Source organism: Anneissia japonica, unplaced genomic scaffold (assembly GCF_011630105.1).
Source record: "Anneissia japonica isolate Jap-2015-1 unplaced genomic scaffold, ASM1163010v1 scaffold21_len1647178_cov195, whole genome shotgun sequence".
Taxonomy (NCBI): Eukaryota; Metazoa; Echinodermata; class Crinoidea; order Comatulida; family Comatulidae; genus Anneissia; species Anneissia japonica.
This window is the reverse complement of record NW_022750455.1, coordinates 792,388-810,351: the sequence shown is the minus strand read 5'-3', so window position 1 is coordinate 810,351 and position 17,964 is coordinate 792,388. Positions and strand designations below refer to the sequence as shown.

At 31.8% G+C, this 17,964-nt stretch overlaps 2 protein-coding genes across 3 annotated transcripts in view; one reads left to right on the top strand and one right to left on the bottom strand.

Moving 5' to 3' along the window:
- The window catches only part of LOC117121366 (zinc transporter ZIP13-like), a 17,570-nt gene extending 6,738 nt beyond the window's left edge, over positions 1-10,832 (top strand). Inside the window, exons 3-9 of one of the 2 annotated variants that reach the window (XM_033266542.1) lie at positions 2,936-3,045; positions 3,270-3,479; positions 4,344-4,433; positions 5,190-5,240; positions 5,728-5,860; positions 6,064-6,163; positions 9,747-10,832. In XM_033266542.1, the coding sequence (XP_033122433.1) occupies positions 2,936-3,045; positions 3,270-3,479; positions 4,344-4,433; positions 5,190-5,240; positions 5,728-5,860; positions 6,064-6,163; positions 9,747-9,825 (773 nt within the window). In that variant the 3' untranslated portion in view covers positions 9,826-10,832. Of the gene's footprint in view, positions 1-2,935; positions 3,046-3,266; positions 3,480-4,343; positions 4,434-5,189; positions 5,241-5,727; positions 5,861-6,063; positions 6,164-9,746 lie in introns of both variants that reach the window. The other variant, XM_033266541.1, reaches the window with a different exon arrangement.
- Positions 10,833-12,890: 2,058 nt separating this feature from the next.
- LOC117121376 (PRELI domain-containing protein 1, mitochondrial-like) lies at positions 12,891-17,748 on the bottom strand. Its single transcript, XM_033266561.1, has 3 exons — positions 17,601-17,748; positions 16,072-16,291; positions 12,891-14,588 (listed from the first exon to the last, which is right to left on the bottom strand). The coding sequence occupies exons 1-3, from the start codon at positions 17,687-17,689 to the stop codon at positions 14,280-14,282; spliced, it is 618 nt and encodes a 205-aa protein (XP_033122452.1). The 5' UTR covers positions 17,690-17,748; the 3' UTR covers positions 12,891-14,279.
- Between the last annotated feature and the right edge of the window lie 216 nt (positions 17,749-17,964).

Below are 17,964 nucleotides of genomic sequence, written 5' to 3'. Positions count from 1 at the left end.
TTCTACTCCGTTTCCTGTTGTCTTTCTATATTATTCATAAATGAACACATGTGGACCCCTCTTCATGTTTTATATCATTGCATATATGTTTTTTCATGTTCAGAGTTTTCCCTTTACTGTATTTTGGCACAGGTGGTTTTATTTAGAGTTCATTTTATTGTTTTTAACAATTGATGAAAATTGTTGTTGTGATTGATTGTCATTTAAAAGAATGTTTGTATTCATTCATGCATTGACTTATTGATTTATTAACTTTCCACTTAATAAACAGAACACTTCCAGATTGACAAGGTCAAATAGAGAGCAAAGTAATAAAAACATTGTAAACGGAGAAAACATATCAATTGAAGAATCCTAAAGAGGAAGTGTACTGCAGCTGTCATAGACAGTCATGTATTTTTTGTGTATGAACATTGTATTGGAGCCATTACATTTTTTGTGTATAGACATGAAGGTGTTGTTGATAGTTTTTCAAAGAAGATTTGTAAATGTCAAAATACCAGGCCATGCACTAGAAAGTTACAGAAATTTATTGAAAATGGGAAGTACAGTAGCAGGCCCTTTTGTAGTTGATATGCTGTTAGGCCAAAATTTAGGTGGGGAGGGGCGGGGTTTTTTTTTTTTTTTTTTTATAAATCTACTTTATCAGTATAATCTACAATTCTGGATTAGATGCTACTTTAGCAGTTCCATGCTATAGACACAACTGGGATTGCATAGGTTACAAACTCACACATTCCCACAGAGCCTGATCCTATAATCTTTCAACATCAATAAAAAAAAAGAAATTGTTCCAAAAATTTAATATTTTAAATTTCATTCAGGAAACAAAAATGGTGTTAAAATTAATCATTTTCCATAGGCCTACAATATGTATATTATACCTGGTTGGTGAAATCCTAGTTTTAATTCACTTAAAATAAGCTTTGATTTTGATTATCATTTTCTGGACAACATTCTTTTATTTTTCTTTTTTTTTTTTTATTAAAAAAAGAATTCCCGCCTCTAATTTTTTTTATATTTTGGCTTTAAAATTCAGGTAGGGTGACGCTAAACAAGTATAATTATTTTGGCCTTATCAACAAATCTGATCTACTCAGGCCATCGAAGAAGAGAAATAAATTGGCTTCATGCACAAGCATTTTTCCTCTAATTGCAAGCTCTTATTTTTTGTATTATCATGGATAATATTAGATAAACATAAATTTATCAAATTGTGGACAAGAAAAATGAATGTTCTTCATCATGGAGATGGATTGCAGAAAAAAAGTAGGTCATGTTATTGTAGTTGATAAATGTACCATAAGTCCACCTTATGCTTGTTTATTTCAGAGAGGATTAAGTTATCAATTTCTAATGATTGTGAGATCAAAAGAATGACCTTTTAGATAATAATCTTTATGTAATTCTTGAATTGATAAAGAGTCAAATTTAAAGGTTAATTTTAAAAAACAGATGAACAAATATTTTTTTTGAATCCTATAATTATTAAAAATAAATTTTTTTTTCATTATATTTTTCAATTGGATTTTAATGCGGTAAATGAATGCTCAAAATACAAAATCTTGTATGATCAGTTGCTTGATGATTAATAATCCTTGTATAATAATATGCAAGATTCATCCCATCCATTATTTTCAGACATTATCATAAATAGATCGGGAAGGGTTAGACATAAACAAAACAAAATATCCACAAACCGTTTTAAAAATTCAGCATTGTACATCGCTTGTAATCTATTTAATCAAAATTTCAGAATATAACTGCACAGGACTCAAATTTTTATTTTCTAAGAAATCTTTATTTAACACTCTATATGTTTATGAACGATTCTATGTCATGTACAACAAATATCTCAGAATGTATTATTTTGACAATAAAGTTGACTTTTATCTTGTATAAAAAAATTAATATATTTAAATAGCTTGCCATCTGGAAAAGTCTCAGTGATTTTATAAACCATTTAGTTGTCCTAAAGAAATTCTATATCATACTTTGGGGTATAATTATCAGTGTAGCGTGGTACGGGCAGATTCTATGAACTTCTGTAATGTGTATAGGCATTATTTCAGAAGCTAAGAAATGACCTAGAGAAAATTTTCAACAAGAATTCATCACTGGAGATATGTTACGGATTATTAGACATCTAGGAGGCACTGAAATATGTGTCTTAGGATAATTATTCTCTACTACTGCGTATCTCCATTTAGATATAACTGTAATGTACAGTGCCTCCTTGTTAGAACTAATCATATGTTGAGATGATAACTAATTTCATAATATGCCATCATATAATGTAATTATTATTCCTAATTTCCATGTTGTTCCCAATTCATGAAGAAATTTGAGTTCCAGCTGATTACAGAATAAGACATAATACTCTTTATTAACAATATTATTTTGAGTTTGACTGTTAGTACAAGATGTTATTTTGCCACGTTGCAAGTAGTTGAGTTATTAAAGTTCCTTCATTGACCTTGTCTGACCTCACAACTTCCTGTGGAGTTACTGAAATAGTTTTGACAGCATCAGCGTTCTCTACACATAATTACTGTACAGTATTAAGATACAACAATTGAAATAACAATTCCTTTTGATTAAATTCTCTCCTTCGCTCTGGTTTTTATATGGTGTACAAGGAAATTAATGATCTATTTTTATGAAGTTAATTGTTAGAAAGATAATTTCTTATCTATTCCAATTCTATTATTTCAATAAATGTAGGATATTATTTTATTTGACGCACTCACCTCTTACTTGCAGGAGTGCGTCGTGCCGGAAATGCCTGGGACTCGTGGGGGACTTGGGATCCCCTGTTGTAAAACAAATGCAGCAGTTCATCTTTCGGCAGATGTATTTTTTAAAAATATTGATAGCGCAGTCCTTTAATTTTTCTGTAATGCTTCAAGGTGTTTTTTTTTTTTTTTTTCTCCAGATGATGATGATGGACCAACACACTCAAGTATAGGTCTTTGGGTTATTTTTGGTTTACTCACTTTCATGATATTGGAAAAAATACTTAGTGATGAGTTGGTCAACAAAGAGGTAGGCAAATCAGCTTACTTGTACTGGTTTATGAATCGTTGACACTTAAAAAAAAATAATAATGTTAAAAATTGAAATTTTAAATATGAACTACAGTACTCATGAACAAGTTTTTATAGATAAAGCAGTAGTCAAAGCAGTGGATTTTGATATTTTCAGTTTAAGTATTGGCTATTTTTTACCTCCTTTAGGTTTAATCAATAATTGTGTTTATCTTCCAGAAGCATGAGAAATTAGATTATTCTACAGAGAATTCTAAAGGCCAGGATATACCCACTACAAATGGTGGACAAGTTGCTATGATCTACAATGGATCAACAAAAAGGAAAACAAAAAATACATCAAATGGAAAGAAGACAAATAAAAATAACAATGGATCTTTAAATAACAAAAATAAAAAAAATATTATTCAAAATCCACCAGCTAAAATACAGGTAAAATAGAGTGTTCAATATGATAATTTTGTCGTAATTGTAAAGTATTTGATTTATTTGTTTGTTTATTATTGTAATTTGTTGTTTTTAAGTTGTTTTTAATAACTAAAAAAACTAATACTGCATACAGTACTTAGTAACAAAGATCAAGATAAGCTAACAAAAAATAGGTCAATTGCAAAGGAAAACATGTAGGTTAAACAAATTTATCACTTATACAATTCAAGTAGAGAATTGACAAGATGAGCACATGGACTAATGTAATTTTTACGGGATCTTCCAAAGACTCTTATATACTGTATACTGAATAATTAGTGTGATCACATCCATGCAAAAAATGGTGTTTTTTTTTATTTTGTGAATTTACAAATGTGGTATTGTTAATGTGTTTTTGCCATGCTCTGATGACAAAGTAATGTGTCTTTAATTTTGCTATGGCCATTAATAGTGAAGTTAATTATAATAGAGTAAATCTAACAGATTAGATCGGTAATATTTACATCTGCTTTAAGTCGGTGTTTTTTGAAGTTATCGTAACATGTTCATGAAGAGTTGATTAGCCATATATTGCATGATCTTGCCAAAATAGACAACCTTGTCTCTCAAATTTATTGAAAATTATATTGAATGCTGTTTTAATTACTATGCACCTGTAATTCATTTTATGTAGTTTTATTGGCTTTAATTTACATAATTTTTATTACTTATTTTGCTACAGCCATTATTTGAAATAGAGTTAATAATAGAATCTATTATTTATTACATTTGGCCTCAACATTTAAAAATAGAAATACACTACTTTGCTGGTGGCTAGATTATTTTTACATATAGTAAATAATTAACTTTATTTCTTTTATTTTGTAGGTTACAGGATATTTGAATCTATTTGCAAATTTTATTGATAACTTTACACATGGGCTTGCTGTGGCTGGTAGCTTTCTTGTCAGTAAAAAGGTAAAGTGATAATTGTTTCTGCAAATTTACTTTCATAATTCATAACTGAAACCATACTTATTGGTGGGCACTAGTAGGTCATCCATACTGGGCTGGAATGTGTGGAATTGTATGCTTGGGTTATGTATATGCCTTTGGGTCGTGTGGAATCTTAAAAGTACACATAAGTAAAGTACTATATTATATGTGTGTATGTTATTGCAGATACATTCTTTGTTGTCATTGTATAGTGCTGAAATGTTTTGAAGTTTATGGTATTCATTTAGACTCATTAAAACAGTGTGACAGCAAGGATATATTAAATAGTATTTTATGTTTTAAAATTAATATTTTTACATAGAATTTGTCATACTATGGATACAAATCTACCTACTTGAATACAAATTTGGGTCATGTTTAAAAGGGAGCTTACTCGTCAACAAAAAATAATTTTTATAATGTAGTATTTACCACAGTATTAGTCATTCTGAACGCAACACTGCTGTTTGGTGGGTGTTTGAAAGGCAACTTTTGCTAGGCATCTTGATTTCCAATCAAGATTTTTCTTGCAACTAAATGTTATTAATAATAAATTTTAAGATTTTTTGTATTTTTTTTTTTTTTTTTGGTAAAGCAGCTACACTCATGAATACAAGTTTGTGGGACATGTGGGTATTGTCTGGCCCTGCATATTGAAAAATATTTTTTAATTGGTCATTTTGGGTTTAATTGACTGTCTAAAGTTTTATTATGTTTGTTTCTGTTTGTTTTAAATAGGTTGGAGTTGTGACGACATTTGCTATAATGTTGCATGAAATACCACATGAGGTAAGATCAATGGTTGCGCCAGCAGGGGGCAGTGGGGAATTTTCCACTATTGGACAGGCCTGGCTCCTCCATCGTCTGATGCCACAGCGAGGTTGTTTGATCAAAAACAATAATTTGTCTATTTTCTTCCTCCATGGCCTATCCAAATAACATTTGATTGCCAATCCCTAATATTGTTATCTATTGCCAATCCCTAATATTGTTATCTAAAGGCACAATTTGGGCCATACTAAGCCATAAAAACTCCCTCCGTGGGGCTTACCAGGAATTTTTATTCCGAGGCTGTAGTTGACCCCTTGGTTCGGACACTCGTGTCGGGTATGTCAGACCCCTGTGGGCAAATTTCCAAAAGCCATCCCTGGGTAAGGTGTGTTCTTTTTTTGTTTGATCTCAATCAATCAGTCATTCATTCAATCAATCAAAGATTGAACAATAGCAGCAAACCTATGAGATAGTTGTTTACAGTTGTTTTTTGGTTACTTTTTAGATTGGAGACTTTGCTATTTTATTACGAGCTGGTTTTGACAGGAAGAGTGCTGCTTGGAACCAAGTCATGACTGCAACAGGGGGAATGCTGGGAGCTTTATTTGCTCTTGCGTCAGACTCAGCTGAGAGTGTAGGTGAGTATGCTGATCGCACATCTAGAGGGTGTAGGTTCGAATGATTGAACATTTGATTATTAGAGGGTGTAGCTTCAAATGATAAAACATCTTGATGATGTCACAAACAGAGATACGTCAACACTACAATTTGAAATACAAATATATATTAAATTGATGCCATTATATGGTTTTGTTTTTTGTTTTTTTTTGTATTTGTTTAGGTAGCAGTTCAGCATGGGTTCTACCATTCACATCAGGGGGATTTTTATTTATATCACTTGTCACAATTGTACCAGAACTTCTAGAGGAAAAAGATCCAATGTAAGTATATAAACCTCTTTAGCACATACTGTAACAGAGTTGCTATTTCTAAAAGCTCTGCAATTCTGTTCCTGCCTTTTATTACAGTATTTGCAGTATTTGTGATAGAGAATGTTGAAATTTATTTTGCCTCCATCTAGAAAATTATATTCATAAAATGTCTCCATGTCATCTGTTTACTATTTAACCCCATCAGTGGTTGTCTGGAGTAGTTAACTTTTTCCAGCCTTGCATATGCCTATATGCTTTATTGATTATTAATAACCTCTGTTGTTACACACTGTGGTGTATTGATTTTCATTGAAATCCATTAAATAAGCCAACAGTACAGGTACACATTTCAAAAATATCAAAAGCGCTGTCCAGTCTATCAAATTTTATTTGACAAAATCATGTGACACGCCTAAATATGGTGATGATTACATCACATCATGACCAAATATGGGCAGATCATGACTATTTATATTGGTAAACAACAGATTTTTGTCAAAGAAAATTTTATAATCTGCTTGTTTTTCTTTTCTTGTTGTAAAGTGCATTGAAGCTGTTTACAGAATGCACTATAGGAGAACTGAATTATTATTATTATTATTATTATTATTATTATTATTATTATTATTATTATTATTGTTGTTATAGTAATCTGGACAGAGCTTGATATATTCAATAAAACATTGAAATCCTTATAAATATAAAAGCAATGAACTCCCATTAAAAATATTTTGGTAATTTGAGACATATAACATCGATTGAGCTGGGTAACATCAAAGGTGTAGGCTTAAGATGGCATGTATGCCCAATAAAATAATTCAATTTACTGGTAACTGAATGAAGAAATAACAAAGCATATGGGAACTCACAAATATGGCTAGTGAAAAATAAACTTTATTTAGTGATATACATTTATAATAACAATTGGCAGTTCTGGTTGAATTAAGACAATACAGGTAATTGGCACAGTGCCAAGTTCTATGTCAATCAATTTTAAAAACATGGAAATGAACCTGCTGTGGAGGAAGTAAAACAGATAACATTGTAATATTGTAATATTTTGATAACATTTATCATGGAGGAATTAGGTCAAAAGCTAACAATTCATCTTAACGGAAAAGGAATACAACAATAAACAGCAATCTGACCATTGAATTCAGCTTCACCTCAGTGACCTGACACAGGCATCGTACAAGCAATTGTTTTTGTGTCTATGCCCCTTCAGGAACAAAGACACTATGTTATGATCTGGCAACTGAAGATGGCAGAAAGGGTAACTCTGGTGGTAGTGCATGAGGGGTCGTGTGTCATCTTAAGTAACTTATTACTGTATAAAAGTCATAAAAAATAATATAACAGCACACATTTTCTGATAACGTAATCCCATGTGGATACTTTATTAGTAAACATAATACAGCAAGGCAGTAGAGGGCATAGACACACTACCGCTGGGAGCCTATTTTTATACCTGATTCACACGACAGAAAATGTTAGTACTTACACAGACCTATAAGATCTGTGGTATTAAGTAACGTATATACTCACATATAAGATAAGGCTTAAAATAGCAAATTATGATTGAAAATTGGGGTCGTCTTATATGCAAGGCATTCAAATTTTTGATTTTTTAAATCATTTTTTTGATTTTTTAAATCATGTTCATAGTATTTGTGGATCGTCTGTAACACGCAAATTTACCACTGCAATGAAACCACTAAATGTTAGTATGAATGAATGCAATTTTAAATACGGGGAAATAAGATTTTTAGGGGACAATTAAAAAATCGGAAAATGGTATTATTTGGAAGATTAGCCTTGCATTGGACTCTGTTTTAGTTTTAGCCAGTTAGATGCAGTATCAATACCATAATAAGCAGGAAAGTAGGAATTTCGACGATGAAACAAAAAACATGATGAATACAAAAATTGTCCAAAAACCTTCTCAAACTCGGGGTCATCTTTTACGTGGGTTGCCTTATAAGAGAGTGTACAGTACATTTCTGCCGTGTGACCCGTAGCTGGTTGTATAATTAGCATAGGAGCATAGCTATGTTGTCTAATCAGATTTATGGCTTAATTTAAGGCCAATTTTAATTTGCTATTTTTTCAACTAAGACTATTGATCAGGATCTCTTATGAATGGTTATGAACATTTTATTTCTAAAAGAACTATTTTGTTTGCACCACAGGCCATTAATTTTAGCCAGGGTCAACTCATTTCAACCAGGGTCATTTTATTTAATGCTGACCTTTGTTGTATATACTGTGTAGCAATAGCACAATAGAATACTTTATTTGTTTATTATCAATTTTACACCTGCCAACTCTCACGCATAATGTCAGTGCATGAGTCTCACACATGAGCATCCACTTTTTATGTACCATGCCTACGTTGTATTATCTCATGCATCATAAAAATTGTTAAAAAAGATAAAATGTATAGGCTGATTATACCTTAAAATTCATAAAAATGAAGTTAATTTGTCATTAAAATTTGAATACAAGCCAAATAAATTTCTTTTAATGAAGCTATACTGACCGAGGACTGTAATTCATAGCGGTTCCACTACAATTTAAAGCGAAAATAACATAGAGGGTGCTCTATTTTGTGATTATTACATAGAGGGTGCTATATACAAATTTTATTTTATTTATTTTTTCGTCTCATGGATCAGGGACAAACAAAGTTGGTAGTTATACAATTTAAGTAACTCTCATATTGTTTACAGTACAATTTGTCATTAAAAAAAAAAACAGGAAAATGATTTTGAATAGAAAACAAATACTGATAAATGTCTACCTTTTATTCAATCTATACCATTGACCTTTACATTTACATTCATAATATATTTATTCATTATTAGGAGATACAGCAGATAATTTCATGTAAATCTTTGTTCTCTGTCACTAGGGATGCCATAAAAAATGTCACTCAGCTTACAATCTTAATATGCTCACTCATGCTTTTAAAGGTTAGCTGTCAATTGTAAAAGATAAAAGAAAAAACCTTTAAACAGTGGCAAAATATTTTGAGAAAAATTATTTAGACATTTTAAATACATCAATTGGGAATACAACTGTTAAAAAGCGATAAATTTAAAAGAAATTGGGAAATTACATTAAAAAATTAAGACATTTGAAATACTTAAATACAGTAACAATAATAATTGGAAATAGAAAACGTTAAAAAGCGATAATTGAAAATATATATATTGGTCGATTTGGTACCCATACTCCTGACAAAAAATGTCTATCAGGGCCCCTGTCTTCGGCCAGGGAGACCACATAGCTGTTATGTCACTTTTGCAGTTTTTTAGCGCATCACACCAGACAGTATAATTCTGACATCTTTTGCATGTTAATGATACAAGAATATATAATAGACATGACATAGTTTGACTCAAATACAGTAATTACATAAGAAGTATTTTGGTTTGCCCTTACTGTTCCTAATATAATTATTATATTTGCTTATAAGCTACATTAATATAGTGAAAATTACAAATTTTTGGTGTTCTTTACAAGACAAATTGGTGTATAATTAATTAGAAGTAGGCCTATGATTATTAATGTTTAAATTATTATTTTTCAGTGAATCTGTGAAACAGGTTATCTTCATGTGTTTTGGTATTGCTGTAATGTTCCTTGTTAGCTACTTGCATTTGGATTGAAACAGTAAGACGGTTTATACGGTTGAACACAATGCTGGCGTTCTCCTGAGACTACAGATTCGTCCGTGATTATAGTGTGTAAATAGTTGATTCCATCTACGAATACACACACACACACGCTATGCTTTCTGTTTTTAAACACTTTAAAATCTAATGTATACAATTTGATTGAAGTGCAAACTTGCAATTAAATTGTGTCACACTGATAAGCATACATGGAGACTATAGGTTAGAAAAAAACTGGAAGTATAATGTGAACCCAGAGTGCCACCAGTAAGGGGTGGGGGTGGTGGAGAGGTAGCGTAGGCTTCCCTCCAGGGAGATTAAACAATTATATATATTTTTCACTCTACTAATGAGACTATAATTGATTAAATAACATTTGAAACCCGCTAATTGTCATATTTGTGGCTCCCTGGACCACTTTCAAGAAATTTTAGCAACACCTCTAGCCAGGGACCCCAGACCCTCATCGGGCAAATCCTGGTGCCACTCTTGGTGTGAACACATGTTAAAATAGATATCAATGTGGACACAAGTTAAATATATGTAACAGTGTGAATGCCTATTGACATCAGATTGAACACAGGTGAAGGTGCTATTTATGTCAATTAATTTCTTGTTATGCTCTATGACTATGGAGGCTGAATGTATTATTGTGCTGAGAGATGCACAGAGGTGCTATGTGGTTCAACCTCAGTAGCAGGGGGTATATGGGATTAAAGGTTAGCATGGAATTTCTTTGGGGCTCAAGCATACGGTTTGTACACACTATCAGGTTTTCTGGGAGAGTGATGATAGTATTGACAGATGTAAGTGTGTGGGGTACTATTTGGTTCCAGCCTGAAAGCAGGGGATTACTTACAGTGGACTGAAAGAAGAGCCACACTGAAAAACACAGCATTATACAGAGGTGTGTAATTGGGTTAAATCCCAGTAGGATAGGATTGCATAGAAATGACAATGGATTAATTCTACAGTAGAAAAACTTTTAAAAAAAAACAAAACCTTAAATAAATTGATTAAACTTAATAGATGAATATAATAAATAGAAGTAGTATTTTAAGATATACTCTAAAATGCAAAGATGCAAAGATTAAATTTCACTCTATAAGAGTGCCTTCAGGACCTATGTCAATTTCACTTATTCCTGAGTAAAAATTCATTCCCTCTGTTTTTGTGCTTTTGCAATGTAATAAGGGTAGTATTTTTAATTTATTGGGAGATTAACAAAAGTATATGCATTTTTGTCACCAATCATTTTATACCAAAATATGCATATTACTGTATTGGCTTTTAATCATTCTTTGTAAAAAATTACAATATATTCATTGCCATATTATATTGCAAGACTGTAATAATATTATATTTTTTTAATTACCATATATAAATATGGTGTAAATATGTAGAATAAGGCCTAAACATTTTGATAATTGTTTTTTTAATTATTTTTATATGTCTGTGTTTGTTTGCTTTATTGTTTTTTGCATATTTTGAAGTTTTGATCTGAATTTATTTCATCGATCTAAATATTATCACTTTTTAAATAGTTAATATTGTAGATAAGTAAATGAAGATGAGTTAAAACAATATATGTAGTGCCTATATATGTATTCCTGAAAAGGTTTTTATTAAATTTTGCAATAAATGTATGAAATTAAAATATCTAGTCTGAATTTGTTTGTACATTTTATGCAAATTTCCCGCACTTTTATATCAAATACTTTGGTAAGTTGATGCATTAGTTGTCGTTCGGTGTTTTACGTTATCCTTTTTCATGTCTATCATATTTGTTCCACAATCCAGGATTGCACCTGTTCTTTTCATTTACATTTTAAATACTGTAGGCCTATATATAACTAGAGCAGTCACTCCACAGAGTCTACACCTCCACCACATACATGTCAAACTCGACTAATTTGCAGGCGTGAGACTTGTTCTAAAACCTTTCTAAAAGGGGGGTGTTCGGGTATTCCCCTCCCCCTTGAATGTTTTGTTCCCTAGATACCTGGAAATGCTTTCTTTGCTACTTTATGGTTGAATTTACAACTGAACATCTGTTAGGAATCGCACATTTTTTCTTGGGAATGCATACTGTATTTCTGCCTTCCACGATCGAAAATAGAAAGCCAAACCAAATAACCCTGGTGTAATGCACCATTTATTTGCGTTCGAATGTACAGTATAACAACAAAACCAATCCTAATTTAAGTACATTAGATTATGAATATTTAGCGGGAGAGCTAGAAATTGTACATATATTTTTTATTACAGGCATTATTACATTTATGCGCGAGATTTTGGTCCTTAAGCGCAAGAGCACGAGACAGACCTCGAATACGCGAGTCTTGACATGTATGACGCTACCCTGTGCCAGAAGACAGTACCGACAATATGCCGGCCGTGTATAATGGGCAAAAATGCCCTCAATGAAAAAGTGAAATTGCCAGTTGTATTCAGGCACATTATTTTCTTTTGTGCTGCAGAATACCCTCATTAAAATAATTGAATCGTCCATCGTATTCAGGCACATTCTTTGAAGGCTGCCTAAATACAGAGGGGCGATTCCATTATTTCCTGTTATGCTCAAGGGTAAAATTGAATGGTAGTGTATCTTTCTTTGATTATTATGTACCGTACCTTTCCACTAGATTTTATAAAGCTCCATTCATTAGATTTTGCAAAATCTTGCAGTGTATACAATACCGCCTTGCCTGAGGTAATAAATTTTAATTATTATAATTATGCAAAACTAAAAACATTTTGTATAACAAGTGTCAATTTTGCCATCTTCATAAATCCCTCACCCACAAAATCCACCAGGGATTTTACTCGTGTGACTTGTTGGACCCCTTGTTGGCAAAGTACTAGAGCCACCACTGGCTGCAACAACATGCATGGGAATTATGTATCCAAACATTACTGTACAGTATTATAATGTTAGTGAATCTCTGAAGGGTGCAATGTTAAAATGCTCTTTAATTTTTATTAATCTTTTCTTGTCAAATGAATGCGTTTCTTTAAAAAAAAAATAACAAAACAAAAACAAAAAATGTATAACAATATTCAGAGATTTAGCAAGTTTTATTTTATATATTTTGATTTACATAACATTTTTAATCAAATTTGTATTTTACAATAAGTAACTTCATTTTGTTCTTTAAATCTGACAAAAGTTTTGGTAGAATATAAGGAAATTTTAAAACACTTATATAGGACAATATAATCTGGTGAATACTTGTAAAGCATTTACAGAATTTATAGTGCATTTTTACAGCAGCAGCCTTTGTTGATGTCTAGAATTTATAGTTTGTCGCCCTCCTACTTTTGTCCCACCATTCCAAACAAATAATTTATCACACTATCAGTAAAATCAAAGCCAAGAAATAGTAATTTACAGATGGCGGTCACACTAGCTAACTTGGTGAGTCAATAAAAAGAACCTTGGCCAGAAGGTACTTAACCAACTTCCTGCCTTCACAGACAAAATTATAAAAAGCATCTTAGTTACATATCTTCTAAAATAAATTGATTTAAACTTTTATATACTGTATTTTAAAACAAAATAACATATTTAGTGTTCTATAAATTTAAATAAATAATCTGACTTGAATTACAATGTAATTATTAGATTTGCAACTACCTAAAATGTTATCTCAGTATAAGGTCAAAATTTCTACATAAATTTGATTATTATAATGGTTTGGACAAAAATAATATAATTTTAATATAAAAACACTGAGATAACAAAAATACTTGCCACAAAAGACCCAGGCCTTCCCAACAATATAATTTAGACACATATGATATTATTTGTTTTTGAAGTAGAAGACCAGAATTACGTTGTTAGAAGGCTATTCCACTGGGGTTTGGCAAATGGCAAAAATGATGAATGCTCTACATAAATCAAAAAATAATGTGCGGGGAATCGATCTATGGCCTTGTACTAAAATTTCATCTAGAAACAGCATTGAGTGAATTGCCACTCATTCATTAGAATTAATCTACTGTATAAGGCTTAAAAGTGGAGATGTTTTTAGTCATGAGAAGAAAAATCATAAAAATTACAAGGGCAAGACACCGGGACTAAAAAGCCAACATCTTAACCAGTTCCTCTTCATCAAAAGTGTTTTAAAAAATTCATATTACAAATTACTGTACCTCAGAAAGCAACTGCACAATGCAGAATTTCAATATTGCTATCTCCACCATTCTACATTACAACCCGAGTGCCTTGGATAAGATTAACAACTGGCCAATTCATTGTGAAACAGTAATATAGGTGTGCAAGGTATAAAAAATTTAATGACATTAAAAGAATGTAATAGAATGCCAGGTACGTTTGATCCAATTCCTGAAGATAGTATATAAATTATGTTGATCGTTATTTTAAAATTTCATTCTTGCAGCTTTTGTTTTTGATTGGTCTTTCTTTTAACAGAAATAATTCTTCACTATTGACAGATTCCTGCTTTGGCAGCCATATTGGCAGCTTTCGTCTTTGCATTGTTTTTCATCTTCGTCATCTCTGTCGGCAGTATGTCAGCGTTTGACTTCTCTGTCAAGGTTGGATAAAGTTGATCAAGTACATATTGGAATCCCCGATTTGATTTGGTAATGTTAGCCTTGTATCTCTCAAGACCAAATGCCCGCAGAGCTCTAGACACGCCAAAGAGGTTGGAGTTGATCCACGCATGCTTTTCAACGACCGTCCAATCTTTATTTTCTGGCGACGTTTTATAAATACACTTTTCTTCCACAACCTATGATAAATATAAGATCAACTTTATCAATGTGAATACAACCCATAGGGTAGTGTTAAAAATTTCACTTACGGTTCAGGAAACATACATATATACATAATTATAAACAAACATATCTGCAAACACAACACAAATACACATAATATACATAATTTTGATAGTAATGTACAATACATACTCCAAGTATCGAAATGCATGCCATCGTGTCGGGATTCAATATTCAACATTAATTATGTCACCATCAGGAATGTATAATATCATTCTATCAATGAAAGATTTCTTACTTCTTTTTACATTGGCAAAGGGGCATAATGCTCCTTTTTACCCAGTTTCTAAATATTCAACAATCCGTATCTTCTTAGCTATTCCCGATTAATTCTTCAAATGCTGCTTTAGAGTCTTAGAAAATTAAGTGTTACAATATACTAAACAATTTTTTCGCTCCTGGGCTAGGCTTTAAGTTTGCGAGGAGGACAAAGTCCTTGATTTTAGACAGTGATTTGCAGATATGAAAAAATTGACCACCCTGGTACCTACCATAAATTTAGTGTATCCAATGTTCCTTGTATATGAAGTAAATATCTTGTTGACAGGATCAACAATTGTTTCCTCTACAACATATACATATCTTGCATTGCTGCCAAACACATAATTTCCCCATCTTGGCATGCGATTAGTTTTTGATAAAATTCGTGTAGAGATCAATTTATTATCCTCAATTCTCCTAGAAGTCGTATCTTCAGAGAGAACATGTTTGCTAAAGGAAATATAGAAAAAAAGAATATTCATAAAAAACTACATCAGGACTTTATTCCAATTGAAATGGAGCTGCTGTAAGATTTTCATTATAATCAAAGGACAATACAGTTGTCTCTAATTGAACCTTGGATTTGGAAGGCAAGCATCTTAACTACAAGCTACAGTAAGGTTTTATTACAAATCCTAACTTGGATCATAGAGTTGAGCGGTTGGCTATCACTTGTCTCCTCGAATAACCTTCATATTGGAAGTTATACCCCATTCAGACAAGTTTCGCATTACGATCGGTTGTAGCAATTGCGACACTTAATCGCAAACTAAAATCGTGTCTGAAAGCTCACTAATAGTAGTCAATAAGCAATCGATTTCGCAATTGTTACCCGTTGCGATTGGGAGCTACAATCTTTATTACTCCCATTACCATGGAATCCGATCACAACAGATTCCACAGGCACTGATTGGCTGAGGTCAAACAAAACAGGACGACTTATATCGTTGCTAGTGATGTAAAGTATCAAAGTAAATATTCAACAATCCGTATCTTCTTAGCTATTCCCGATTAATTCTTCAAATGCTGCTTTAGAGTCTTAGAAAATTAAGTGTTACAATATACTAAACAATTTTTTCGCTCCTGGGCTAGGCTTTAAGTTTGCGAGGAGGACAAAGTCCTTGATTTTAGACAGTGATTTGCAGATATGAAAAAATTGACCACCCTGGTACCTACCATAAATTTAGTGTATCCAATGTTCCTTGTATATGAAGTAAATATCTTGTTGACAGGATCAACAATTGTTTCCTCTACAACATATACATATCTTGCATTGCTGCCAAACACATAATTTCCCCATCTTGGCATGCGATTAGTTTTTGATAAAATTCGTGTAGAGATCAATTTATTATCCTCAATTCTCCTAGACGTCGTATCTTCAGAGAGAACATGTTTGCTAAAGGAAATATAGAAAAAAAGAATATTCATAAAAAACTACATCAGGACTTTATTCCAATTGAAATGGGAGCTGAAGTAAGATTTTCATTATAATCAAAGGACAATACAGTTGTCTCTAATTGAACCTTGGATTTGGAAGGCAAGCATCTTAACTACAAGCTACAATAAGGTTTCATTACAAATCCTAACTTGGATCATAGAGTTGAGCGGTTGGCTATCACTTGCCTCCTCGAATAACCTTCATATTGGAAGTTATACCCCATTCAGACTAGTTTCGCATTGCGATCGGTTGTAGCAATTGCGACACTTAATCGCAAACTAAAATCGTGTCTGAAAGCTCACTAATAGTAGTCGATAAGTAATCGATTTCGCAATTGTTACCTGTTGCGATTGGGTGCTACAATCTTTATTACTCCCGATTACCATGGAATCCGATCACAACGGATTCCACAGGCACTGATTGGCTGAGGTCAAACAAAACAGGACGACCTATATCATTGCTAGTGATGTAAAGTATCAAAGTAAAAAGGTGTCTGAATGCTGTTGAAGTTTGCGAATGGTTGCAAACAATCTGGATTACAACTGTTTACCACAGATTACATCGCAACCGGTCGCAATGCAAAGTCTAGTCTGAATAGGGTATATTAGACAGGTTAAGAACAATGTTTGTATCCGTCTGTGTCCGGTATATGTTGAAGTGGAGTTGCACTGTGGAGGGTGGTCCATCCAGCCGAAGCTGATCATTAGGGAGCCTTAATACACATAGTAAAACAAAAAAAAAGAGAGTATGAAAAAAATCAATACAGTAGTAATATACTGTAAATAAATTTAGATTACAGTAAGTAGCCTTAATGAAAAAAATAAATAAATATCAAATAAATAAAAATATATAGATAAGGAAAAAGAAAAAAATAAAAGTGAACATAAATTATAAAAGAAAAAAACCAATAATGAATTAAAAGTTAAAAATGCAAATAAATCAAGCAGGATCAAAAAACGATTAAAGTAGGTCAAAGAAACAGTAAAACAACAGAGAAAGAAATAAATAAGGTCAGAATAAACTATCCCTAATCAAATAACATAAATATATAATATAAAAATGAGAAAAAAAAACTATAAACCATAGGCCTATCCTTAATTTACAGAAAATGAATAAATTCAAAATAATATATAAAACTAAAAATATATAATTAGAAAATAGAAATCTAAAATGGATTTACAATGCAAGTTCAAATAACAATTAAAAAGGCCAAATATACAGAGCTACAGAAAATATTACTTCTATTAGTTCTACTGTACATACAAACCTCGACGGATTGGGATATTTTTGCCAAAAAGCTCCCGTCACTTGTTCCCAAGTATTCTTGAAAACTGTTGTTGACAAATAGTACTTCATCCTTCAAGTTTTTAACAAAAGCAAAATGTAACATTTGGCCTTGAATGTACCCAAAGCTGAAATTAGAAAATAAATAATTTTTTAAAATTATATTTCAACAATCTTTAATGAGGGTGGTCCATCCAGCCGAAGCTGATCATTAGGGATCCTCAATACACATAGTAAGACAAAACAAAAGAGCATATTAAACTAATTAAATTACAGTAAAATAAATAACAACCTCTCAATACAAAATTTACATAAAGAATTAATTCAAAATTAAATAAAAAACTTAA